Below are 27,696 nucleotides of genomic sequence, written 5' to 3'. Positions count from 1 at the left end.
CAATGAGACACACCAACAGGGAACTGGAGAGTGGGAAGAGAGGGTGGGGGAGCACATCAACTTCCCACTTCCTCATGGCTCTGCTAAGGGCCACACACCCCTATGGCCACCATGTGTGTCTGGGGCCCCGTGCCAGGCCTCCAGCCCCTGCTTCCTCCCTTTTCCCCTTCAGGCCTGCGACGGTAGCCAGTTCCCCGTTGCTGGTGCCTGGGGACTTCACTATTCCTCGGTGGTTCTCCTAACTGCCTTCTGTACATAATCTGTGCATTAACAACTCTTAGGTTAAAGCCTTTTTTTTGGGCTGCACTGTGCAGCTTGTGGGACCTCAGCTCCCCAACCAGGGATTGAACCCAGGCCATGGCAATGAAAGCCCGGAATGCCAACCACCTGGCCACCAGGGAACTCCCTTCAGTTTACTGCTGGGACCCTGAGTGATTATTAAGTCATCTCCGAGAGCAAATCCGACAACTCATAAGAACGAAGCCACGAAGGCCCACACGCAGATCTTCTCAGGGCACCCTTCTCACAGTAGACAGATGTGGGCACGAGACCCAAGGGCAGGTCATTTGCCCCCTGGCAAACAAGTACGCAGATCATTCCATTTCTCTGTGCTTAGATAAGTTCCTTGAGATTAGGGTTAGCAGGTACAGACCAATCCAGCTGCGATTCGGCTGGCAGCACAAGGAGCCAGCATCATTTCTTTCTTTCTTTTTGTTTTTTCCTCAGCCTCATTTCTGAGGTCATTTGTAGGGTGAGAAATCATACGTAGGAGCCAGGGTCTTAAGTGAGCACCTGGTTAAAGGGGAACTGCTCTGTTCTGGTTGCGCTGTGAGGTAGTTAACAAATAAAAAGCCACAAAGTCTCATGTGATTCAGCTGATGTTTAATTACAAGGAACCCAGGTTCTTACACGAGGCAGGAGATGGGAGCCAGCAGTTCCCCACAACAAGCCTTTCCGGCCTGAGTGGCTGAGGCTAAGGAGATGGGGACACATGGAACACACGGGTGGGGTGGGGGCTCTGGCACAGTGTGTCCTGCCCAAAGCTGAGGGTAGTGGCCACTGCGGATCTGCCTCCTCGGCTGGCCCAGGCCTGCCATCACTCCACGAGGTAGGACTCTGTCTCCTGCGGTCGCATGTTGGGTAACACATACAGAGCCACAGCTGCAAGGGCCAAGAACACCATAGGCTTCCACATCCCAAACATGTTCTGTGGGGACCAAAGACAAATGGTGAGTGCCCAGCCTTCTGAACTCCTCCCTAAGCTAGAGATCCCCTGCCTTCTGGTGCTGGAGAGATACCTCAGAAACATCATCATGGTCCAGTCTCTCTTATCTCCTGGGTAACCGCTGCAGACAAATGTGGGCTTAGTCCTGGCACCACTAGGTATCTGGAACAACACTACGTGGATGACCTGAGCTGGCTGCCTGTATTCATGCCCCGTGAGGTGAGAAGAACCAGCTCCTGCGTGTAGGAGCAAACTCAGAAGCAGATTTCAGAGAATCCAAACGGTTGCAGCAAAGGATCGGATGCCACGGCAAGAAAAAGAGGGTAAATTTGGGCCCCTGGGAAATGCAGCAGCATCATTAAATGCTTGACGGAGGAAAAGTGAACTCAAGAGGATGATAAGACTGTGGGGGAGCGAAGAAAGTGCACCAGAGTACAGCAAACATGAGGTTCTTAGGCAGCCCAGACCGTTTGTGGAGAATGATGTCCTTGAAGGAGACTGAAGGAAGTTGGTCACTGGCCCAGGGAGGCAAACACCAGGGTCATTAAAACACCTCCTTGGAGAAAACAGGAGAAGTAAAGAGCAGGCTGATGGCAGCCTGCTGTACAACCATTTGTACGTGACTGATAAGCTGGATGAGGGCCTGGAGAGGAACACTCTAGAGGCTCGCCCTCACCTGTAACCTGGGTGAAGATAAGAAGGTGGCTGGTCACCCCTGAGGATGAGGTGAAGCTGGCTGCAAAAGTGAGTACTTTGAAACCACAGGGTCAACATTAAAAATAAATGCAAAGCTTCATAGGTGAGAACAGTGGACAATGGACTAGATCTAATAGAGATGAATGGAACATTCTGCCTTGGATCCAAAAAATCAACTGCAGGCAGAGAAAGGGGAGAGAACGCTTAGCATATGCAATGTGCAAAAGGCTTTTATAAACCATACATGAAATAAGTTAGCAATGTGATATTAGTTATCAGAGAGCTAACGTGATCTGAGGCTGCACGAAGAAGCTGCTGTATGGTGTCTTCCTACTTACTTGGGAGCAACCAATGAAGAGAGACGATAAGGGGAAACAGGATTGGAATTTTATCTGATGCTAATATTAAGTCCTTAGAATCTGATTCACAATTTACTGGCTGTATCACATAACCCCTCTATGCCTTAGTTTTATCACACGTAAAATGATAGCTACCTCAGAGGGTTATTGTGAGAATTAAATGAGTTAATACTTATCAGATGATTAAACAGTGCCTGGCATATAGTATGCATTATGTAAGAGTACGCTCTTTTTATTATTTATGTGGTGTTTTATCATTTATAAAGTACCTTCATATAAATGAACTCATCTGTTCCTCACATGAGGAAGCCAGAGGATTTATCATCCTTTCCTTACATTTGAAGAAACTAATGTTCAGGTTATGCATCTTGCCCACTGGGACTAAGCTCTAAGAAACAGAGACAGACTCACCCAAGGTGTCTGCCCACTTGTCAGCCACACTTTCTACTCTACTCTGCTGCCTCAGTTTCTGGATGGGAGCTGCATGCTGGGCCGTAGCCAGGCTCTGGGTATAACAGGCTCCTCCAAGAGGATGCTTACCCAGGAGTTCCTTCCTCTCACTCTGGTCAGGCCCGGCTGGGTTTGAGTTGGTGAAAGGTTATGGCTGAATGCTTTGGGTCTCATCCCACACGGACCCAGAAATCTGGGAGTGTACAGGGAGGAACAGGTACAGGGAGAGACCCCTCTCACCAAAGGAGTTAAAGACTGACCGTGGTGAGTAACTGGAATGTCTAAAAGAAGAAAGGAGAAGGGTTGAAGAGAAAAAAAAAAAAAAGTGAGGAGGAAAAAAGGCAGGACAGAAAAGGAAATAGTGATAAATGCTACCCACAAATGCTCCTGCGGTCACTCTGAACCTATGCAGTGAGCCAACTACACTCCATTTACAGGGATGTGAGAAGAGAGGGTGGGGGAGTGGGAGTGGCAGGGGGAGCATGGGAAAGGAGCCAAAACAGGCCAAGAGAGAATAGTTTATGGGTCTGGAAGGGTTCTACCTTGGGCCATGAGACTACATTCTGCCTCCTGAATTTGGTGCCCTGTTGACAGATCAGATTACGTGGACTGGTGCCCAGAATATATCAGTTTGGCTCCCTGAAAACACTGCATTTCTGGTTAGTGGAAACTTCTCACCAATACCACATTCTCTCCAGAAAGCCTAGCTTGGGAAGCCAATTACAATAGAATCTGACCCCCAAAAGGGATGTGGCATTCTTGTTCTGATTTTTTGGAGACCAGAATCCCCAAACCAGAGAACTTCTCAGTAGAAAGTATATAATATGATAAGAGTTTGATGCCAAGGCTGAAGGACGAATCGAGGTTCTCCTCATACAGATGACCTTCGGGGATCACAACTCTCCAGACCTCCTCTCTCACCCAAGTGGGGAGGCAGTGATTCCTTATTCTGCCATCCTGGGTAGTGACCGTAGTGAGAGCTTGGCTCTGGGGCTAAACAAAGACAAGGAGCAGCCAGGCCAGCCTTGTAGTCAGACATCAGCTCATCAGAAGTAGTCGAGGGAGCTTTGAAAGTAGCCACAGTGCTGGGATCATTCAACTTTTTCCCAGCCAGAGTACAGAAACTCAAACTTTGTCAATGGCGAGCATTCCAATTCCGTACAAGTTAGGGAGACATTCTCTGAGATGTTATGGGCTTTGCAGTAGCCCAAGGAAAAGCCAGGGCTAAAACTCAGATCTGACTATCACCTGTTGTAAAATGGCAAAAGCAAGAAGCAAGCGGCTCAGAGAAAAGGGAAAGTGGAGAGGCCAGGGCAACCTGCACCCTCCCTCTATCCCTCAGAAGGAGGGGACGCAATACCAGTACCTGCGTTAGGACGACGTCTCAGCCCACCAGCACCAGAGCAAAGCCGATATGACCACCAGGCCTACGAGAGGCAAGGAGAAGATGGGGGGATTGGGGGCAGGGGATGGCTGCAACATATCAAATGAGAAAGAGGCACGAGGAGAGACCAGAGATGAGAGATGGTATAAAAAGACATAAACACATGAATCCAACAGATAATGAAGATGATAAAACAAAGGGAAAAGGGAAAGAGATCAAGAGGTTAAACAACAGGTAAGCAAGAGCAGCGGTATTTCTTCTCCGCTACTCGGGCCTGGTTCTTCCCGTGGGCCGCCTATGGGAGATGCAAAACTGCAAGGGTTAAGCAGCGGCGTAGGTCCAATTCGGGGCCACATTTTTGGCTTGTCATAGCCCTCTTATATCTCGTCAAGCAAGGGTTATCTGCACCTAGACCCTTCTTGTAGGTCAGTAACTGGAAAAGTGAAGCTCCAGAGAGTAAAGCTGGGCCTTCTGGATGAGCAGGATGTCTACTTTGCCTGGGTCACTCTAGGAAGGGCAGCCTCCTGCCAGGCCACCTGTCCCTCTGTTAGCCGCGTGTTCTGGCTGTGTTCCACCAAGTCTCAGTGTTCTGGGGCACCCCTAGGAGTCTGATGCTGTCGTCGCGAGACAAAACGCACTAAAACAAGCTAACGATGGAGAAGGGCGAGTTCTTGACTGCAACCATCTTCCAGGGAGAGAATGAATTTGCAGGCGGTAATACATATGCCAGCAGAGCTGCCTGTAAAAGATGCAGGACCCACTGAGGCAAAGGGACACCTCCACATGCAGACACAAGGAATGTACTTGATTGTGATGTAGAAAAATCCAGTTTCGTGTTTAGAAAGCTGGCACATGAGGCAAGGAAATCTATGAGGCTCTGAACCAGCATGTGGCAGGGTATGAAGAATTCAAAGAAATAGAACACTGGGGAAGGGGCTGTGGTTACTCCTACTTTTCACATCCTAAACAATGGTTCTCTGCCATGAGGTTGACAGAGAACTGTAACTGGGTCCTTAGCCAGTGCTGCAGACTGAACTGACTGAACTGCTGAAAATTCCAGATAATTTCGAGATGACTGGGGCATCCCACCACAAGAGACTTATTTTCTTCCCCTGTGTTTAAAAGGACAGAAAGAACCTGTACTGCAAACTGAGGACTTATTCAGGTACTACTCAAACCCTTCGGAAATCAGAGCCCCCAGTTAACTTCAACCAGGGCAGAGATTCAGCTAGTTATGTTCCTGTATAGATGTACCAGTTGTTAAAATACAGAAATATTTTTGTACAGTTGGTACATTACCCAGGATACTCCCACCTGACCTCTCCAGATCCGGTAACTAAGGGGTCAGACCTCTGGCTGGTCTCCCAAGACCGGCCAACGGCTCTGCTGTAGAGACGGAAACATTTTATCACTTCCGATCGGCCCCGGCCCCCACTCTCATGCCCTGTAATATTACATAGAGCCCGGCAGGCGACAGCAGCCTCTCCACACCCCTCACGGCAACAGAGGTCAGCCCTAATAGGGCACCTCGGGAAAGCAGGACTGGGTGACTTGCCCAGGCTGACAGAAATGCGTGGTGCGGTGCTAGCGGAGTGTGAAGAACCCTCCTGAAGTGAGTAACGAGGGTTATTACCACATAAATGAAAGGAGGCAGGACTCCGACCGGCACGCCCCGGTTCCCAGAGAAGGTGCTTTCTGTGAGACAGTACCACAGCCTTTCCCGCAGAGACTGCTCTCTCCAATCCCACCTCCACCTCCATTTTCCCCAGTGCGACGCCTCAGAGGTTGCTGGCCTCTACTCCTGTAGAAGTCCATCCAAGGGCTGGGTCACACCTGAACGCTGGGCACCTGCGCCCAAGAGCCCATTCCCCACATGATCCTGCCTTTGGCTGTGGTTACCTTTTTGCTCTCAGAAGGCTTGAGGGGGTTGCTTCCCTCTGAAGCTTCATCATCCTCCTCCCCTTGGTCGTTGCCTTCTTCCTTACCCTCCTGGCTGTGGAACTCTTCATATCTCTCCTCCTGGTCTTCTTTGAATTTAACCTCTCTAGGACCTGATGGCTCAGAAACTAGTTCATCCCAGGACTCCTTTGTTTCGTCCTCAATTGCCTCCGTTTCATCCTCAATTGCCTCCTTCGTTTCCTCTTCTATTTCCTCTTTCGTTTGATCGTCCAAGGCCACGTGGCTGGCCTTGTAGTACAGTACCACCTCCAGACTCTGTGGGGCGGAGGCAGTACAGGATGGGGGATGCTGTTACCTGGAAAGATGACTACCCTCATGACGATGCTTAACTACCTCAAGAACACGCTGCTTCCCACAGTGCACAGACAGCACTGTGTCCTGGGACTGAACTGATGTCCCGCGCACAGTGGAGAGGGTGGCCACACCCAGCCTCTCTGGACCCGTACCACATCTATCTGGCCATTAGCCATTTCCAACCGTTCCCAGAGCTAAAGATTTTGCACCTCAACTGCTGCTTCCTACCCTTGCCTGGTGACCCCCCCATTTTATCCAGTCCTCTTCCACCTATATGTACACAACTGCTTTGAGTAAATCCCCCTCTTTCCATCCATTTGGTCCTTCTCTTGGGCATGTGACCCAAGAAGAACAACAGGGGCCCCAGAAAATTGCACTGGTCTAACTGAAACAGTCATCCAGCCTAGGGGCTCCAGGTCTGAGTGGTCTGTATTCCACTCTCCCCTTGACCTCACAGGAAAAGGGAGTACCAAACTGCTATTAAGATAGACCTACTCTAGACACATTAGAGATCCCAGAAGCTTCTCTGCAAATACCTCATCTGGTCGGAATGGTGGTGAAGGTGATTTTCCTTCCTAGGATCCCCTTTAACTTTCTGCTTATCTGGCTACCAAGGTTACTACTCACCTTTCTGGTCTCACAGCTGACCTCAGCACTCTCCAGGCTTGGCTCGGCCACCTTTTTACTTTTAACCCCATTGGCATTCTTATTCACGTTCTTATTGCCATTCGTTCCCTTGGTTTCTTTGGTAACAGAGGACCTCTTCTCTTTGAGCTGGTGAAGCTCTTCCTGGCAGCACTGCAGCTGCCCCTCCAACTGCTCCTGCACGGCCAGGAGCCGCCCCCGCTCATCCACGCTAGCCTGGTACTGTAGCTGCAGCTCCCGCAGCTTGGCCTGCAGTTCTTTGATCTGTTGGTAGTGGAGGCCCAGTTATCCACAGCTGGGCCTACGTGATCAGCCTGGCCCCTGCTTCAGAAATCTCCCTGCTAAAGCCCAGGGGGACGTAGATAATACAGGAAACATTAAACTGTTGAAAATGAGCCTCTAAAGCAGTTTTAGAGGTTCTCCCTAACTTGAGGCACTTGATGACTTACATCTAACATGATCAAAAAAGGATGACTAAAATTATGTTTTTACTGTGAACTGTCAGGGGAATGACAAAAGGGCTAACCCCTTCTGAACCGTGGGGCTTTATTACGTAGTTGTTTTTGATGGGAACTCCTACTTTGCCCAAGCTATTTCTCTAATAGGTACAATCATTACTATAGGAACTGTGTTGTATACTCCTGAGACTGGACCTGGGCTCCTGCACCTCACCCTGGAAACGGAGGCAAGTGCCAACCCTGCTCCCTACTCCCTGGTTTTGTCTTTCCTGGCTTCTGGCAGCACATCATGGCCTCCTTGGGCAGGTCCCAATACTAAGCAACCTAGGCCCACGTGTTTCTTGCTCTCTGAGCCTCTCCCATGCGTACAGTGACCCCCACTGGACAGAGGACTACTCTTCGTCAGAGACGATGCCCTCCGTCCCATTCCTAGCGGATGCACAACACTCTGCTTGGCATTATGAGAGATCCAGAAGAAGACACAGCCCTGTCCTTGAGGTGCTTACAATCTAGTTGAAGAGAAGAGACAAGGTGGAATACACACAAACTAAAGAAAACTGGAGGTAAAAAAAATACAACTCTATAGAAGTGCTCTAGGACAAAAGAGAACAGATGTGGCAAAGGGGAAAAAAAAATCATTCAAGGAGTCTTGATGATCAGTAAATCCCAGCACCGCGGGCGCCTGAGAAATGTCCATCAGTGGCACAACAGCCTGCCCAGCCTCTTGGGGTTCAGCCCCTGCTCTGTCCCTCTGACCAGGAGGGCAACTGTACAGAGCTGGCAATGAGCTCCTCTCTCTCTCAGCCTCTCTGAAAGGGCTCCGACCTCCTCTGGCTCTAGGGACTCCTACCTGAAACCCTGCCTCCCTGCTAGCAGTTACCTCGTGCTCCTCATTTTGGGAGGCAACAGTCTTCTCCAAGCGCTCCACGCGCTCCTTGAACTCCTTCTCGCAGGCATCCAGCTCTTCCTTCGGCCCTTTCTGCTTGTCTAGCAGGTTTCTCATCTGCTGCCGCAGCAGGTCGTGCTCCTCCTGGCTGAGCTGGTACATGGCCTGCACTCCCTGCAGCTTGATCAACACCTTGGCAACCGTGTCCTCAAAGCGCTGTGGAGGGCAGGGGAGCGATGACGGCACCCTGAGGAGCCCCTGCACTCCGCCCACTCTCTTCGCTAGGCCCTTTCTTGGGTACAAAACAATGGCCACAAGGATCTGAAGCTGCCCGGGGGAATCCTGTATTTCTTCCCAGAAAGAGCACCATGACTGTGTTGATGAAAAGTCCTGAATCTTAGACTTCCATCCAGATGGAGCATCTCCGTATGAGGCGGGCAGAGTACCTCATTTATTTCCTGTGAGTTAGTTACCCTGCTCAGCTCTGAGCCCACTGCCCACTTCACCTCTTGTGCCCTTCCCCGTGACTTCTCTCTTAATAAGACAAGAACCTTCTTCCCCTATCTGACCTGACATCTGGTTACTTTTACCTCCATATCTTCAGGATCGGCAAGTTCGTCGTCCATGCTGCTGCTGACGTAACTCTTGTGACAGGTGTCAGAGCTCCTGCTGGTGCCGTAACTCCTCTTATAGGCAATGCTGCTGCTGCTGCTGCGGTAACTCCTCCCACAGGACTCCCCAGTACTGGTGCTCCTGTCATAGCTCTGGAGGACGCTCTCTTCGCTGGCCTGGCTGCTGTTGTAACTCTCGTGACAGCTCTCGTTGTCATCAATGTTACAATCTCTGCGACAGTTCTCGTTGCTGGTGGCCGTGGTCCCATAACTCTTCTTGTAGGACTCAAGGCTCATTTTCACAGAAGGGGACTGGACTTGGAGCATGTGCATTTCTTCCAGGCAGAGCTGCAGGTCGGCCTGCAGCCTCTTCCGCTCCTCTAGAAGCCGCTCCTGCTCCTGCTGCCGCAGCTCCTGCTCAGCCTCACTGGCCTCGTACAGCTCCTGCAGAGCCTGCATCTGGGCGATGATCACCTTTGACTGCCAGGAGTGGGCGGGGAAACAGCATCGTTACCCTAGACACTGCAGTCCTTCTAGCTGCACCCCTCCTGGTGCAGACATCTGAGAGCACAGGTCAGAGCACTGCACACCTTACCCTCCCGTCTCACCACAGCCTAGATCTTTGACTTTGCCTACAGGTAACTGGCATGTGTCAATTTTTTGCTCACTGGAGAAAATCTCCCTGGGACAGATAGTCCACGATTTCTGGCCTCCCATTTCTGCTGGTTTCCATATGCTCTGGTAACTTCCTATCTCACAGGAAGCAGCACTGAGTGCATCTCAAGGTCACTCGGGCTCCCTCCCCTTCCCTCTTCTCAGTCAGGTGTATCCATTATCCTGACCTCTGGGGCTCAGTCCCCTCTGCCACCCGCAATTCTAAAATCAGCCCTGGCCTTGAATACGAGCATATGAAGAACTTCTTCCTCAGAAGATGCAGACTTGGAATCAAGGTCTCACTACAAGTCCCTGTCGTAGTGAGGGACTCCTCCTGCCTCAATTCTGAATCTGGCCCCTGGGCATGTTTCCCAGGCCCTCGGGGCCTGGCTTCTTGGGAGCTCATGCCCAGGATGAGATCTGATTGGTTAAGGGAATATTTTATACCTGGTTCCTGGTGTCTGCTATCCGGGCTGAAATCTGACACCCCTGGAATCTGACCAAATCTCAGTTTGGACTTCCGCTATTCCCTACAACTATCTGCCTGTCTAGGCTAATACCTGAACAAATAGATTGAAATTGAATAAACTTCAATTTCAATGAATTGAAACTGTCTACCTGCTCTTCCTTGCCCCCACTGAGGCCTCAGACCAAATGCATCTCCCAACCCTGAACAGACTTGTCTAGAAATCTCCTTCAGTGTGACCTCAGAGGCATGACCACTTGCTGGTGCTTGAGACCCATGGATTCTCTAGTCCAACGCCTCTGACCAGGCTGTTATTGCCACAAAGTTCCAATGAAGACAGTGAGGTCAGTACCAAGAACCCCACATGCTGGGAATTCTTCCCTTGGAAATAAATGGACTCAGATGTGCCTCATGTAGAACGCCAAAAGGTTACAGATTTTGGTCCCTGGAAAGCTTCCTTCTCGATTACCACCGAGTTCATGAGGAAAAGATGGCATGTTTAGAGTCAGTCCTAAGGGATCCAAACAAACGCTAAGTTGATCTACTTCCAAATACGTCTGGAAAATGAGATGCTGAAGAGATTGAGTCAAATCATCAGGAGATCACAAGCTTCCAGGTCCTCTGGTTTCTAAGTGTTCACAGTGCTTCAACTGGGCATCCATCTGAGGGAGCAGTTAAGGCCGTACCTAAAGCCACATCTTAACGAGCCCCTGAGCGGCTGCGAGGGTGGAGCTCTAGCTTCATCCTTGCGCCTGGCAAAACAGGGCTTCGGAACTCTGACCCCTCTGTGGTGCCCCCTTTCCCTACAATGCTGTTGCCCCCAGAACTATCTCCCTGCCTCTTGCTATAGTTACCTTGTTATGACCACATTTTGAGGACTTAGGCCATTTGGAGTCCTTTGGATTCTCCAACACTTCCCGGAAATCAGACTCCTTGAAACGTTGCAGTGCTCCGTGCAGTTCTAATTGTTCTTTTAATACACTTTCTTGATTCTGTATCAGTTTTTTCTGCTTCTCCTGCATGCCTTGGTAGACCATCTGTAGTTCACCCAGGTCTTGTAACTTTGTAAGGAGCTCCTGACTCTGTGAGGCAGAGTGGAAGGAAGAGGGCTAGAACTGTGGTGGTTACACAGCAAGACCTCTGCCTCCTTCCTGCTTGGGACCCTTCCCTTAGGGGGGCTGGCTCTGCACAGCCCATCTGGGACAGGAGGGGAGTCTCTCTTTGGAGACCTGCTAGTTGAGTAGTAACGACCTCATATGTTTGGATGCATTTTGCAGTTTGCAAAGTGCTTTCAAGTGCATTTTCTCCAGACGGACTGAATATCTAAATATAAAATGCAGGACAGATTCCAGAGTATAGGATGTATTTTAAGATTTAGAGCCCTAATCAGCTATATTGAACAGTTTTGTTTGAGGAGGTTGGTGAGAAAGTAAGGAGTGGTTGGTTAAGAAGAGAAAAAGTTCCATCCCCACCCTTTTACTTCTCCCAAGTACAGTCACATCTGGGCAGCTCCTCACAGCTAGCAGCAGCCCCTGGCTGTGATTACCTTGTGGAAGAGACCAGATCTGGGGAGCGGGAACGTGAGCCTGTGCAGCTCTTCGTGCAGCTGGCCCTGCGCCTCCTGCATCCTCCTCTGCCTCTCCAGGAGCTCGCACTGCTCCATCTGCAGCTGCGCCATATCCTTCTGGCTGGTCTTGTACCTCTCCTGCAATTCTGTCAGTCTGAAGAGCAGTGCGTCACACTGTGGACGGGGCAGGGCGCGCAGGGGTGCTTACTCTGGGAGGCAGGCTCCCTGGCATTTCTCTGCCCCGTACGGTCAGCAGAGCACTCCGTGTTCTCTTACCTCTTGTGATTCACCAGGGTCTCCCACCCTGTAGTCACCTTAGACTGATCACCCCAAGCCGCACTGCGCCCATACAGGCCTAGATGCTGAATGCGAACCCCAGCAGGCTGCTCAGGACTGAAGTTTGGCTCTGCTCTAAATTTTGCCTACTAGTTCTTTCTGAGGGCAGTTTTCGAGGGAGGTTATCAGCGCCCCTCCCTTCTCATTTCCCCACCTCCATTTCCTCTGGTAGATACTGTTTTCCCACCCTGCAGGGAATTCTAGTTCCTGTTACTCTCCAGTTGTTTCTGTAACTATGCTCCTTACCAATAAGGACTTACTTTCATCCTAATTTTCCCCATTTTTGTTTTCATAATCAGCTTTAAGAATCTTTAGAGAAGTATGAGCTGTTGCTGAATTTGGGTTGAGAGGACTAAATCATCCCGTGATTCCAAAAACCCAAATCTTCTAGTATCAAACTAATCTCAGTGTTCTTTTAGGAGAGGAGAAGAGGCTGGCCCTGTATGCCAGCATGCTTCTCCCTTCCCATAGTTTCTTCCACTAGGAGAGAAAGTGATGAGCAAGTTATGGACCCCCTGGACCTCTAAATGGAATGGGAGGGGTGGGGCGGGGGTGGGGAAGTGAGCCTGGCTGTAGAAAGGCAGGTGGACTATTGGGGCAGCCCATGTAACGACCCCAGTTCTGTGTCTTCTGAAGGCCTTTCCCTGGGGATATAGCCTACTGTTGGCTGTGGCAGGAGCTACTGAGTATTCTGGCAGAAGGCGACTAGCTCCACCATCTTTTGGAATCTTGCACCTCTTTTGCATCATGCTTCAACATTTTTCCATTTCCTGTCAGTGGTCAGGAGCTGAAAGTACTCAACAAGGCTAACTAATAATGACTTGCATTTTACACACTATGGAAAAAAGGGTAAGTGAAGAAGGAAGGCCTTATTTATCACTACCAGGATTTTTTTACTAAAAGAAAGTGAGATAAGAGTAGTGTTCTGTTCAACTTAAAGAGGGTAAAATTCAAGTTTAACTACTCTGAAGTCACAGAATATATCCTGAAAAAGCCTAGGTCCTTCTAATACCCAATTAGCACTCTGGGCACAGACCATGCCTTTTGACGAGAGCACCTACTATCTGCCTCAGAAAACTGGACCTTCTCTTTCTAGTTCTAACAATCATAGTTGTGTATATGGGCCTATGTATATGTTCTTTTCCACGAATGACAAGATATCACTACAGTTCTAACAATAAGGTATAAATGTCTACACAAATGAAATCATGTGTGAAATCTTCAGGTGTTCAGACTGGATCCAGAGGTATTGATTCTACTAAGCTGTGGCTTGGGCTCAAAGTCAAGGTCAAGGCAAAGTTTTAAAGTTAACAGCATGGGGCTCTGCCTGTTTTCTGCCTTTCCACATACATCTGTGATTGGACAGGAAGTCCATCAAGCCTCTTGGTTGGATGACTTCATCTTTTGCCTCTATACCTCCTCTCTCCAAGGCTCAGGAGATCTCACCTCTCTTAATTACAATTACCTTATCAGCACACTTTCCCTTGTCCTCTGGGATGGCCTGGGTGGTCTTGAGCTGCTGCAGCTCCAGCCGGCAGAGCAAGAAGTCCTGCTCGAGCTGATCATACATGTGCTTTTGCCGCTCCAGCGCACCCTTGCTGGTCTGGTACAGCCGCTTCATCTCCTGCAGCTGGGCGTGCATCTCTGCATTCTGGGGCAGGGGAGGCAGACCCCGCCATCATCCCAGAAGCCCCCGCGGCTGCACTCTCTCCTCTCAGGCAGGGACTAAAGGGTCCTGTCCTTTCCAGTTCCAATTTCATCCCAGCGGGGACCACCTGAGATGGACCAATCCCTAACAGGCTCTACACAGAGACCTGGGACTTCCTCTTTTGGAAGGTGGGGAAGGGAAGCGGCCTCCTTTTTACAGCTCTTTCTGATTTAAAATCGAAGGAAGCTGAGCGCATCGTGACCCTTTGAGATCACGTTTCCATGAAGCACTTTTTCATCTCCCTCATCGACAGCTCCTCCACAGAACTCCACCACCCCACTCCTCCTGTGGACTGTCCTCTCATGGGAGGCTCTGCCGTGCTGCGTTCTCCCTCACCTGAAGTTTCTTTTACCTTCTCTCTGCTCTCTTGGAAGGAGGCCACGATGCCCTTGAGGTGCTGCACCTCTGCCTCGTGGCAGCGCAGGCTGTCTTGCAGCTGCTGCTGCACGGCCAGCAGCTCGTCCTTCTCACACATGATGCTCTGGTACTGCAGCTGCAGCTTCTGTAGCTGGCACTGTAACTCCTGCGGTGGAGGGGGCCTTGGGCAGTACCTCTGGGATCCTTAACCCACTCACGCTTCTGCTTGAGTCACTCTCAGACACAGACAGTCTGAGAATCCACTTCTCCCTGCCCTGCACTTACGGGTGTCCTCTCACCTAACAGAGGACTCGAGGGCGGCTGGAGTTCTGTACCTGTGGTGCCGCACAGGTGGCAGCTAGAGCTATTTCAGCACTCAACTCTTATCCCCCTCCCCCCAAACCTCTGGAACCTAAGTGGCCCCTCACCTTGGGGTCGTTGTTACCTTCTCACTCTGGCTTTCTACGACTGTGGGTTTCATATCTTTGAGCTGCTGGAGCTCAGCCTCAAGTTGTAGCTGTACCTTCAAGAGCTCATTCTGCTCATCCTGGCTAGCATCATACTTTTGCTGCAGGGCACAGAGTCTGGTCCTCAGCTCCTCGCCCTGCGGTGGGGAGGATGTGGGAAGAACGGTTACTCTCGGGAATCAGCAGACCCCTCTCCAGACCAGAGTGGTTCCTTTCCAGACGCAGACATCTTGAGGCACTCCCACAGGCCTATGGTTTAGTTTCTTTTCTGCGGCACACACTCGATAACGACTACCATTTCTAGAATGCAATGCTGTGTGATTTCTCCAATTGCTCTCTGGTTGCAGGGCAGGAGTCAGCAGAGCACAGCCTTCCTCTGCGTTCATCCTCCCCGGAAATGGCGACTCCATGTAGGCCCTTCTGCCCTCCCCGATGCCCTTCCCCTGTCAGTGTTTACCTGGGTGACACTGTGGGAAGTCTGAAACCGAAGCACCTCATCCTGTGCACACTTGAGCTCCCTCTGCAGCCGCCTCTGCTCCTCCTCACTGGTCCGGCGATGGTGCTGTAGCTCTTGCAACTCACAACTCAATTTCTTACACTGTGTGGGAAACGCAACAGGAAGGAGGATTTACAACAGGTACCATAGGCTCTCTGGGAACAGGCTTGGGCAGAGTATGTCATTCCTTTTACCGGAATATTCAGTAAAAGGCAAGCAAGTGAGACCCTGGAGTCCTATCTCTTGCCACAGCACCTGCCTCCTTTGTCAGCCTCGTGTCTAAGGAGATGCTGTGGCCACAGGCCAGGAGAAGGTGGGAGCGAGGCCGTAAAGGGGCCTGCCTTTCCCTACCTTGTTCTGCATGTCATGCATCTGCTCCTCAGCTCCCAGCAGCTGCTGTCGCAACAAATGCATTTCAGGATCAGGCTCCAGGAAATCCTCTTTTGAAGTCTGAGACTCTGCTGACTTCATACTCCCTAGTGCTTGGGACTCCAGGCATCTTTCTGTTGCTCTTAGTGTCCTGTAATCCAGAACCCCAGAGTCACGTTTGGGAGAGAGCTCTGCCCGGCATCACCTGCCAAGTGTGCTTGGTCCTGATGTCTTCATTTTAGGCAAAAGGAGCCTTCTATAGTGATTCACCTCTCAAACACACCTAGGAGATTATAGAAAAAGTCCCCAGCACCTCAGTCTGCAAAGGCATGTCTGGCTCTGGGAGACCCTAAGAGTACTAATCCAGTCGGGCTCGAGGCTGGGCCTGGAGTCACGCCAGCTCCAATCTGGCAGTAATATACCATCAGACTGAATCATGCCTGGGAGGACAACAAAGGAATTGCTTCTTATCTGCTCTAGGGCAGAGCAAACCAGACCTAATGCCTAGAATGGAAGAAAACTAAATTTTAGAACTCACTCAATTCTAGTCCTGAGACATCTGGGTTGGACCCCAAGACCTACTTCTTGGCAGCATCCGTATCCTTTGGATACCAGGGAAAGGACCGGCTCACCAGGACCGGAGGGAGGCTCATTAGCCTGGCATCTGCCTTCACCAGTTCTACTCAGGGAAAAGCCCAGTCCTAAAGAGCCCCGCCAGCCTCCAGGCTGTACCTCTCACTCTCCAGATCCGCAAGCTGTCCTGTGAGGCTACTGTTGTTCTCTTGGAGGACCTGGTACTCCTCGTTCAGGAAGCGGTAGCGGTCCCGCAGTTGCTGCAACTCTTCTGCAGAGGACAGGCAGAGAGGTGAGATCCCAGGGAGGAAGCAATGACGACCAGCCCACAATTTTCCTGCCTAGAAATCTGGCTGCAGAAAGCTGAAGAGTTTCTTTTTCTAAAGACAGATGAGATACCACATGCAGAGGCTTAGAAGGTAGGGCCCGGAAAGTTCCGCACCGCAGTGAGTCTTTATCCTCTTTCAGTTAGCTGCCCTTCTTTTCAACTTCCCAGAAGATTGCCCTGTGTGCCCATCTTCAAAACCCCAACCAAGGGGTTGGGTAGGGGTGGCAGGGGGAAAAACACCAACCAAGACAGCCTTGAGATTTTTAGGAGCTTGCGAGGGTTTCAGTAAGTTTTTGGTTTACTGAATTTAAAGTTTCCATTCAACTGTTTACAGTTAGTTTCCTCTTACACTTTTAGTACAAAAAGCTGAGAGTGTTAACTGCCAGATGTCATACTGCCAGTGCCAGGCTTTCAGATACAACCCAGGCATCCTTTTACTTCCTTTATTACCACACCAAATCCATCGGCCTGCACATGGCCAAGAATTCTTTCTAATGATCTTTTATCTCTGACAAAAAAGCCCACCCCGACCAAACCTACAAATCCTCCATCCGCAGGCATCAGCAGAGATCTGGTTGAAATGTCCCAGCACATGTCCCTAAGTTCCAGATACCAATACTTTTTAATGCTGTGATAACAGAAACACCCATATCTGTTTTGTTTCTTCATGATTAAGAATTATTTCTCTCAGAATACTGCTGATATTTAGAGAACACTAGCTTGCTCGAATTAGAATACAAGGCCTATCTTACCTGCTTTGAGATTCAACACCCTGAAATTCACTTCTAATGTTCCCTCTTTAGTCCAATCAAAAGTCCTCGGCATACTCCAGATTATCATAGAAGGAAGGAAGGAAACTAATCTTTAATGAAAACCAACCACGTGCTAAGCATTAGACTTGATGAGTCCAGCCTCGGATTCAGTTGTATGTGAGTGCCTTCAATACACTAGGCATTTCATTTAATCCCCCAAATAGTCATATAAGGTTTTCTTTCTTTCTTTCTTTTTAAATAAACTTTTAGTTTTAGAAGAGTTTTAGATTTACAGAAAAGTTGCAAAGATAGTGCAGAATTCCCCGGGAGTGTTCTCACCTAGTTTCCCCGACTGTTAACATCTTCCCATGGGTACATTTGTCATGACTAAGGAATGAACACTGGTACTTTACCGTTAACTAAATTCTATACTTCATTCAGATTTTTCTACATTTTCCCTAAGGTTCTTTTCCTGTTCCAGAATCCCATGCAGCTATAAAGTTTTATTAATCAATTTTTATAGCTATGGAAACTGAAGTCCAGGGAGATAATAACCAGGCTATTTATCCTGCTAATTAGCAGAGCTGAGATTCTGAACTTGGGTCTATTTAACTCCAGCCCAAGCGTTCCCACTGTGCTCGCCTCCCTCTCCTAGTACACCAGCCCAAAAGCGCTTCTGAGAGGCCTGCTACAGCTGGGAAAACTTGCAGTTCTTTGATTCCTCGTTGATTGCCTCTGCTTGACCTGGCCTAGTACACGGCCTCGCATTATACCTAGATCATAAATCTAGCCTCAGAATAAAGGCAAACGCTCTGATGTCATGAAACCTAGCAGCTAGCTGGGAGACTGAGCAGAGCTCTAAGCTTTTGAGGACTCACGTATTACTGGAAATAACCTCTGTTCCTCTCCAGCTGTCTTGTGCTCTGGTTTGCTGCCCCCTAAAGCTTCTACTTGGGGAGGACTAAAGGAGGCTAAAAATTAGCATTGTGGGCATTCTGGGACTTGGGAGCAGGACTGGGAACCCCTCACCCCAACCCACACAGAAAGTGACCCAAGCAAAGCACCATGATGCCAGGGCAGTGGGAAGCTTTCCAAGGTGACAGGCCCCTATACGCCCACCCCAGAAATGGAAACTTTTTCAGGAAGGGCTTTAGCATAGGCAAATCAACAAATGCCCAATGGCTCTCTGAGGAAGAATTCTCAGGGTACAGCTCCATGGTGCTATTTCTTACACCATTACAGACTGGTTATATGACATCAAGTTTTTCTCTCTTAAAGTCTTGAATCCAACATGGAAGCTTTTTCTAGAGGCTCCCAATTCATGATCTAAGCCCACCTTCCACCATCTTCTTGCGTGCTATTTCCCTCTGCTTGATTTGACTGACAGACCAGGAGGAGGGCTGGCTTTCTCATACCTTGCATCTCAGAGAAATCTGAGAGACTTAAACTATTGGATACGTCAGAGTTCTTCATTTCTATTTCTGCACGGAGGGAGGTGATCTCCATCTCATACTCTCCTCGGATGCGCTCCATGTCCTCGAGTTCATTCTGCATCCGGCAGAGATCCTCCTGCAGGGAGGCTATGTCACTCTCATGTTCAGTCGCAGAGTCCTCCGCTGCTTGCCGCAGATTCTGGATCTCAGCCTGGGCCAAATGCAACTCCTGTTCTATTTCCTGAAGTTCACTTTCTTTTTCATGCTCTAACAGGGAAATCTCCTCCCGTAGAGACCGCAGCTCACCTGCAAAGCCCAAAGACGATCTTGAGATGATCAAGAGGACAAGTGAACTAATCTACCATATTCTAGAAGCACAAAGTTAAAGGCAGACTTATTTCTTATCTGGAAACTCCCGACAACCTGCTCTCTACCCCATCAGAGAAGTATAGCTTCACCTGATATGGAATAAAGGGAATACCTAAGAAGAGAACAGAGTGAATCTATGTAGCAAGGTGCAGTAGAAAAGTAGATCTTGAGGTTTGGCATCAAAAACAAATTAGGCTCCTCCAAACAAAAAGTATTAAGTGCTTCTATGAAATCGCCTGACAGTTAAAGACCAAACCTAATTTACAGCATTTTACTGATGCCCTGAGTCTTTCCAAAAAGCCCCTTACTAAAAAAATTTACACAGACTATTCTCATCTATTCAGTCTGGGAGCTTAGAACTCACAGAGCCTCAGATCTCCCATGAACTGCCTGTGTAAGTACTGGTCCCAAAACAATGTGTATTTAGAGCTCACAGCTGAAATTCAAATATAGGTTCATCTCATGAGAAGCAAACATGGGAAAATAACCTAGATGCCAATCAATAAGGGATAGCTTAAACTGAAGAAGGTAAAATAGAATGCTGGCAGCCATTTAAAAGAAACTGGCAGATCCATAGAGAAGACATGAGAAAGTTTCCATAATATACTAACTAGGAAGAAAAATGAGCTGTAAAATACATGGTATTATCTTATTTTTGCAAAAAATATTCATATGTATAATATATAACACAAATATACAAAGACATAGAAAAAGATCTGGAAAGATATATGTCCTAAACCATACAGCACAGCTGCTTCCGAGGAATGAGACAGCATGTGAGAGGGGCTTTTACCCTCCACATCATATATATCAGTGCTGTCTGACATTTCACAACAAGCCTATATTTTATAATAGGTTTTAATTTACAAAAGAAACGTGTCAGAGCTCTCAGTATCCGTGGAGCATCTCAAGGTTTCTGGACAGACGTACCCATCCAGGATCAGGAGACTAAAAGTGGAGCGAGAGTACAAGGCACTGCCACCAACAGAGAATTCAAAATTTGGGAGTCAGGATTCAGGAATTAGTGAGGATTGGATTGGGAGGGTCAGGACCTTCCCACAAACTCTTTGCAAGGCACACTGTCCCCATCCCTTGCCCCCAACTCCTGTTCATTCTACTCACCCTTCAGATTTCAACTTTCCCTAGCCTCACCCCCAACCTCCTCAAAAAATTAAGCAAAGCCCTCCATTAAATGCTCTCATAGCCCCTTGTACTTTTTACAGTGTGTGTGTGTACATAAAACGTTGGTCTCCACTTGTAAGCTTCATGAAGACAGGAAACATGTCTGTTTTTCTCACCATTACAGGTTCAGGATCTGCCAGAGAACCCAGCGTAATGCACTCAATAAATATTTGCTGTATTCATGCATAAATGAGGCAGGGATACATCTAGTCCACACACTTACTGAGGACCACGGGTACAGAATTACATGTTCGGGGTGGGAGGGAGACTCAAGAGGGAGGAGATATGGGGATATATGTATATGTATAGCTGATTCACTTTGTTATACAGCAGAAAGTAACACACCACTGTAAAGCAATTATACTCCAATAAAGATGTTAAAAAAAAAAGAATTACATGTTTGGGTATTTTTTTAAAAACTAGAACAGAGCATGGAGGTTTGAGAATAAAAATTTGGACACACTGCAGACATAAATGCTGAGTGGACCAGGTGTCTCGGAGGCGAGGGTACGGGGTGGGAGTGGCACGGGGGTAGGTCTCCTGCCAACCTTACACGGGCGGCTCCAGCCACATCTTTGCCAGTCTCTCCTTCTCTACAACCATCCTAGCTGTCTCCTCTCTTCAGTCTATTTGACAAGTATTAATTGATCACCCCTGTGCCAAGTCCAAACATCTCCACTTAGATTCTCTGACTTCCTTCCTGTTTGAAGGAAACAAAGCCCTTGCTGTTTCCACTACTGAACGGACACACAAGTCAACCGGCCATTAGGATAAAGGCCTGGGTGGGTTTTCTGTTGGAGGGCTGACCAACCTCTACTTCCCCACTTTGCCCTCAATGTTCGGGTTCAAAACTCCCTTAGGTTCTCCTCTGGGGTCTAGTCCTAAAAAATGACATTCTCAGATGCACTGGGGAACGGAGAAAGGTCGCGCTCTGCCTCAGAAAGCTCTTAACTAGAAACACAGAGGGGCGGAGGGGTGGGGCTTGCAGACAGGCCCCAGGGAGGGTCTTATCGGGAAGATGGACCGGGGTGGGGGGGGCCGGCTGGGAGGTGGAAGGGCCTGACCAGGGTTCTGAAGAGCTGGCGCCGGTTGACAGTGAAGCTGGGGCCGTCAGGGCGAGGCCGAAGACCCGGGGAGGGGGACACAGTGAAGTCATTTCTCACTCACTGGTTATGGCCTCCATCTCGCCGGAATCTCCCTCCTACCCCGCAAGTGGTCTCTCTGGGGGGGCCTCCCGCCGCCAACCGGTCCCAGCCCCCAAGGGGCTGCGGCGGCCGGAACGGCCTCTCAACACCAGCTACCTCTGAGGCCGCGCGCGCCCCCTCTGTGCGGAAACGGGCAACGCACGTGCGCAAGGACTCCGTTTGCTCCAGCGAGGTGGGGTTTGGGCGCCTTCACCAGACCCGCAGCCCCACCCCCATCCCCGCGCTCAGATGAGATCCAATGCTCTACTGGATCCTTTCCTCCATCAGATCAACATGATCTACTGTGACCCATCCCCCCAAAACCCAAACACCAGAAGCTCTCCCTTGACTTCATTTCCCTTATTTCTCTGCTTCTCTTCAAGACATGTCTGCGGGAATTATGGGTACTCACCTTCTCCATTTCACCTCCCCTTTCCTCTTCGATCCCGAAACAATCAGGCTTCTATCTTCACTGAAATGTCTCAGAGCCCTCCATCTCGCCAAATCCAATGGCCATCTTACTTGACTTAGCAACTTCTGACACCACTGATCACTGTCTCCTTGAAGCACTTTCTGCTCTTGGCTTCCAGGTCATCAGATGCCTCAGTAGTTCCTCCTACCTCAGTCTCTTGTTCATTTCTCCTCCTCTATTGGACTTTTAAATTCTAGAGTAGCCCTGGGACTAGACCCTTTTCTCTCCTCTTTCTATATCTCTCCATGTGATTTCATGGTGATCTCCCTTGGATTCAAATGTCATCTATATGCCAATGACTCCCAGATTTATATCTCCAGTCCTGATTTCTTCCCTGGTTCTAGATTCATATACCCAGCTGCTTCCTTAATATATTTACTTAGATGTCAATAGCCATTCCAAACTCAACATGTAGAAAACGTGTCTTAAATGGTTCCTCTAGCCCCAAAATTTGTTCCTTGTCAAGCTGTCCTCATTCCAATAAATGACACTACCATCTATTCAGTTTCTCAAGGTAAAGTCATCTTTCATGTCTCTCTTATCCCCCAATCCAATTCAGCAAGTCCTGAGAACTCCAACTTCAAATTACATTCTCAATCATCTCCATTTCTACAGCACTGATCCCTCTAATCCAACCAATCACCATCTCTTGACTATTGCAGTTATTTGCTGACCAGATTCACTGTTTTGACTCCTTTCTCTTCATCCAATTTCCATACAGCAGCTGAAGTGCTCTTTTAAAAAAGTAAAGTGGGGACTGCCCTGGTGGCACAGCGGTTAAGAATCTGCCTGCCAAGGCAGGGGACACGGGTCCGAGCCCTGGTTCGGGAAGATCCCACATGCCGGGGAGCGACTAAGCCCGTGCGCCACAACTATTGAGGCTGCCCTCTAGAGCCTGCGAGCCACAACTACTGAAGCCCGTGTGCCACAACTACTGAAGCCCACGCACCTAGAGCCCATGCTCCACAACAAGAGAAGTCACCGCGATGAGAAGCCCACACACCGCAACGAAGAGTAGCCCCTGCTTGCCACCAGCCCGCGCGCAGCAATGAAGACCCAATGCAGCCTAAATAAATAAATAAATTTATTTTAAAAATAAATTAAAAAAAAAATTAGCCAGCCTCCAGCCCTGGCTAATACCCTCCCATGTTTTTCCACTATACTTAGAATAAAAGTCAAACCTCTCAGCTGACCTATAAGGCCCTCTGTAATCTGAACTCTGCCTGCTTCTCAGAACTCTCTCTTACCCAAGTCCTCCACATGCATTTTGCTCCAGCCACAACAGCCTTTGTTCTGTCCCTCAAACACATGAAACTCATTCTTGCCTCTGACCTTCTGCAGTTGCTGGTTCATCTGCCTGGTGTGCACGTCCCTCAGATCTTCCTCATTATTGAGGTCTTAGCTCAAATGTCCTCTTCTCAGAGGACTTTTATGACTACCATATAAAAAATAAACTGGGCTTCCCTAGTGGCACAGTGGTTGAGAGTCCGCCTGCCGATGCAGGGGACACGGGTTCGTGCCCCGGTCCGGGAAGATCCCACATGCCGCGGAGCGGCTGGGCCCGTGAGCCAGGGCCGCTGAGCCTGCGCATCCGGAGCCTGTGCTCCGCAACGGGAGAGGCCACAACAGTGAGAGGCCCGTGTACCGCAAAAATAAAATAAAATAAAATAAACTTCCATCTTACCCCATCTCTCCATATCATATTGTTATATTTTCTTCATAGCATTTATTGCCACCTGAACTGGTGGTGTTTGTCTATTTTCTGCCTCTCCCCATTAGAATGTACTCTTCATTAGGGGAGGGATCTGGTCTACCTCGTTCACAGCAGTTCCTCCAAGTATACAGGCACTCAATAAATGGTTGACAAAACATTTAAATTAGCCCTATTTTACAGTTAAGGAAATGAGTCTCAGAGAGATAAAAGTGACTTGCCCAAGATCACAAAGCTTGTTGTGTGGCAGAGCTGGGCTCAAGAATCTAGGTGACCTGAGACCAATGCTCACACTCTTTTCCCTGAGCAACATAGCTCCTGCAGTTTCTCTCCTTCCCCTCCCCTCCCACCTCAGCCTGTTTATTGTCTACTTTTCCTGCATCTACCTTTGCTTACATCTTCTTTCCTTTCTCTTTCCCTCCTCCTCTCCCACCTTGGCTTGCTCCTCTCCAGGCCTGCTTGCCGGCCTCCCTTTTTTTTCCATTTATACTTCTCTTTTGGCTTGATCTCAGTTCTCCCTGGAGAGTCCCTGCAGTTTTCTAGGACAGCTCCCAGGAACCTTCCAAAAGCCCACAGATGTAACAAAACCTGCCTCTTTATTTGGCGGCGCAGTGGAATGTGGGACGACTGCCTTGCTGCTTCCCAGACAAAGGCACGTGGGTGTTAGAAGAAAGGGCTTTTGGGGCCACCAGCTCGGTGTTAGGGAGCAAAAGCAGCATTCTCATCTGCCTCCCTTAAAAGATGCAAAGAGTCCCCTCCAGTCACTTCTCATTGGCTCACTGATCTTCCCATGATGCCCTTGGAGGGACAGGCAAAAGCAATCTGGTTTGGAATTCAACCTTGACTACCTACCTGTGGCACTGACCAGGAGAACAAAGAGAAAAAGGGATGCAGGTGTGAGGGGGAGAGACTGAGGAGAGAAAAAGGAGAGAGCCCCGGAAAGGGGGTGAAATGGGAGGGCAAGAAAGGGAAGGAGGGGGAACAGAAGAGCCAGTTAGAGGTGCAAAAAGAAAGGAAATTAGGTAAAGAGGAGGATGGAGAGGCAAGGAGAACAGGGCAAGAATAGTAGAAGAAAATGAGGAGAAAGTACTGCATTCGGTTCCGATGGTCTGCTATGTCTGCTATGCCTCAGCCAAACCCTCAAGAAAAAACTACTTGGATGGCCACCTGCCCTCCAGTCCAAGCGCTAGCATTTACCTTGGAGCTGCTGAATCTGCTTGGTGAACACCTCTGCCTGCTGGGCGCTGGCCAGCCGCTCATCCTCCAGGAGCCCTGCAGTGACGGGGAAGCTGGCATCAGGCCTGGGATCCAGTGCCTTTGGGCCCAGGCCCTCCGGCCCCATCACAGGCACTCACCCTGCAGCTCCAGCGAGTCGTCCTCATGCTGCCCTGCCAGTTCCCGGGTCTCCTCCAGCTCTGCCACCAGCTGCAGCACCTGAGCCCTCAGCTCCTCCAGCTCCGTCTCCGTGAGGCTCAGGCCCCGGTGCTTGCCAACCGACAGGGAGCCCACGCTGCCACCTTTCTGCACTTGATCATCCTCTTCTTCCACCTCTTCTTCCTCTTCTTCCTCCTCCTCTTCCTCCTCGTAGAGAGCTGGGAGTAACACTTCCCCTAGGAGAGACCCACCCCCGCCACCAGCGAGTAAGAGCCAACTTCCTTTCCACAGGCCTTAGAGGGCCCTCCAACTCACTGTCCCAGGGCAGAGATGGTATAATAGTGCCACCTGGTGTCCCCCAAAGAGCCCCTGGGCAGGACGTGCATGCATGAGGAGGCTTCAAGTGTGAGAGTCAAGTTTGGAGGTAGCCCATCCCCCTCCCGGGCCCTTTCTGGACCAATGTTGCCCCTGGTGGCCTCCAAGTACTGCCTTCAGGCAGACTGGGCAGCCAGGTGCTGGCTCAGCTATGTGAAGCTGGCACAAGGATACCTGCTTCTTCCATTCTCGTCTCTGGGTAGCAGGACAAGTAGTCAAGAAAGATTCAGACGCTGGGTGTATCTTTAAGCCAAACAGGGCAAGAATTATAGTTTGGGGGTTTGTACAAAGTTTACAAATGGTCCGGGTGGCTTGTGAGAAATTAGCCTTTCCATAATAAGTAAGGGTTGCCTGTCAGCAGGTAGAGAAAGAGAACATCTGAATGAAATGACTCTAAATGTTTTATTGGACAAACACTGGGGCCCTTTCAAATATATTCTATCGAATAGTCTTTTTGGAATTTTCTACCAGGTCCACTTTTCTTTTCCCTGCTGAGTGTCAGGAGATCTCCCTGCTGACCACAAGGCAGTTTTAAGGGGGAACTCATAGGTTGTACTTGGGTGTAAAAGATAGCCTGACATTTTAACGCGTTAAGAAACTGGGGTGTGCGAGTCCTCAGCCTCTGGCTGGCGAGCACGCCCTCCTTTGCTGCAATGCAGGTCCTCTAAATAGAAAATCTTATCTGGATGGCAATAGTTTGCTTTGTTTTAAAATTTGGAATCTCTGATCTTTGTCCAATAACCACAGCCTAAGGTTCATCTGGGACCCCTTGCATCATCTGTCCCCCTTGGGGGAGCAGGATCGTCCATATTGAGTGTGCATAGGGACCCTTCACAGGAGTCCTGGAAACAGGACCAGCATCCTTCCAGGCTCCTTGTGTTGGTGGGGATACATGTGTGTTGGGAGGTTGGTTGGCCTTCTCACCAGCCCTGCTCCCAGGCTCCCTCTTTCAGGCGGTAAGATAGCCTAGAGAACCAAAGCCACAAGGCTTCCATTTGAAATTAGTGGTGGTGGCACCAGAAAGACAAATCACATGCTCACTTCCCTGCTTTTCAAAATAAGAGACAGCTTGGGATCTGGGTCTGGAGGCAGTGAGAACAAACCCCCTGCTGACAGGCTGCTTCAAAGCTCTGTCCAACAAGGCCTCTTTCTCTGTCTGGCAGCTCCCCTGGGACACACAACCTGGTTACCTGGTGATTAGGACTCCAAAGGGATGTACCCTGACCTTCCCTCAAGCCCTGAGCCCTGAGGAGGGGTGGAGGGGGCTGAGCTGAACTGGGGGGAAGGGCTGTGTCCTGGCTCAGAGTTTTGGGGGTCAGAGGGAGGAAGGAGAAGTGAAGGGAAATTGGGTGAGGGGGATGGAAAGAAAGCTTTTTGGGAAAACTCACCCTCCATAGCTTGCATCCCCCGCCGTTCCAGGGACCCCCAGCGTTGGCCTTTCTTCCTCTCACAACCCTCTGATACCTCGTAGGAGCCTGAAGTGGTCACTGTGGGTCCTGTGAGAAGGAAGAGAGGAGGGATTGTGGGATGGTAGGGGCGGCTGGGGAGCAGCTGGCGGGGGGAAGGGACACACCTTCTAGCCCTTTGGAGCCCTGGGTTTTTCATCCCGGTGGAAGTACTTGGCTCACTCTGCCAAGAGCTGCAATTCTCCTCCCCAGGCCGCCCCTCACGCTGGGTCTACGGGGACACCGCCCTGCACTGCCCAACGTCTCCTGCACCCCCGTTCCAGGCTCCTCTCCCTTGCACAGGCATAAAGGGTGTGTGTCTCTTTAGCCCAGAGGGGACAGGGGGGAGATGGGCAGGGATGGCAGAGGGCGCGACCCAGTACAGAAGAGGCTGAAAGGCTGAGGTGGAAGGGGAAGGGGTTGATGGCGGGCAGGGGTCGTGTGGGAAGGGGCTCTGCACCGGAGCCGCTCCCCTCCCCTACATTCTCTCCCTGGACTTCGTCCACCCCACCCCCGCCCCGCGCTCAGAATAGTTGGGGGTCCGAGCGGGTGCAGGGTTTGGAGCCCCCAGGTCTGGAAGCACCGTTGGTCTGGAGAGACGAGACTGAGAGGGCTCAGGGGAGAGACTGCCAGGGAGGATGCGGCCGGTGTGAGGAAGACCCAGCACGGAAAGATGGAGACCGGGCCTGGGTGGGAGGCGGGATGGAGGGAGGAAGACTTAGGACGTAAAGGTGGGGAGCAGCGGAGGGCGGAGAGGACGTGGGGGTCTGGAGGGAGGAGAGATGGAGAAGAGGAAGGAGCGGCGATGGAGTGGTGAGGGAGGGGCGCTCTGACCTGGGCCCGGGCAGCTCCAACCCGCGGCGCCCTCGCCGGCCCCGGCGCCCGCGTCCATGGCCGCTCGCGCCGCCGCCGCTGCCCGGAGCAGACGACGCCGCCGCCGCTGCCGCCGCCGCCGCGAGGCCGGAGACCGGAGCCGGATGCTCAGGGGAAGGGAGGGCGGGCCGGCCGAGGGGGCGGGGCCTGGCTGGGCCACCTGACACCTCCCCCGCCGCCGCCCGGAAGTCAGCCCACCACCGGAGCTCCCGGACCCCGTGCCGGCGGGAGGGTACCG

General features: G+C 50.3%; 1 protein-coding gene across 6 annotated transcripts; it reads right to left on the bottom strand.

Moving 5' to 3' along the window:
- Window positions 1-971: 971 nt before the first annotated feature.
- Window positions 972-27,504, bottom strand: CCDC136 (coiled-coil domain containing 136; the record flags this gene model as incomplete). Of its 6 annotated transcripts, XM_082845954.1 has the most annotated exons (18): window positions 27,420-27,504; window positions 26,529-26,636; window positions 24,747-25,001; window positions 24,589-24,663; window positions 18,456-18,779; window positions 16,120-16,231; window positions 15,370-15,538; window positions 14,980-15,120; window positions 14,501-14,659; window positions 14,051-14,221; window positions 13,456-13,641; window positions 11,634-11,828; window positions 10,942-11,169; window positions 8,947-9,447; window positions 8,351-8,572; window positions 6,995-7,276; window positions 6,014-6,328; window positions 972-1,207 (listed from the first exon to the last, which is right to left on the bottom strand). In XM_082845954.1, exons 1-18 carry the CDS (start codon window positions 27,475-27,477, stop codon window positions 1,097-1,099), a joined length of 3,612 nt encoding a protein of 1,203 aa, XP_082702080.1. In that variant the 5' UTR covers window positions 27,478-27,504. The 6 variants fall into 6 exon arrangements, with proteins under 6 accessions (XP_082702080.1, XP_082702084.1, XP_082702085.1 ...); XM_082845955.1 differs by lacking the exons at window positions 972-1,207; window positions 6,014-6,328; window positions 6,995-7,276; ... (2 more) ...; window positions 10,942-11,169; window positions 11,634-11,828 and adding an exon at window positions 4,102-4,203; XM_082845956.1 differs by lacking the exons at window positions 972-1,207; window positions 6,014-6,328; window positions 6,995-7,276; ... (2 more) ...; window positions 10,942-11,169; window positions 11,634-11,828 and adding an exon at window positions 4,102-4,203 and having other exon boundaries at window positions 18,489-18,779.
- Between the last annotated feature and the right edge of the window lie 192 nt (window positions 27,505-27,696).

This window comes from Leucopleurus acutus (assembly GCF_964270905.1).
Source record: "Leucopleurus acutus genome assembly, chromosome: 9".
Classification (NCBI taxonomy): domain Eukaryota; kingdom Metazoa; phylum Chordata; class Mammalia; order Artiodactyla; family Delphinidae; genus Leucopleurus; species Leucopleurus acutus.
Note: the sequence above shows the minus strand (reverse complement) of the source record. Positions and strands in the feature narration are given on the sequence as shown.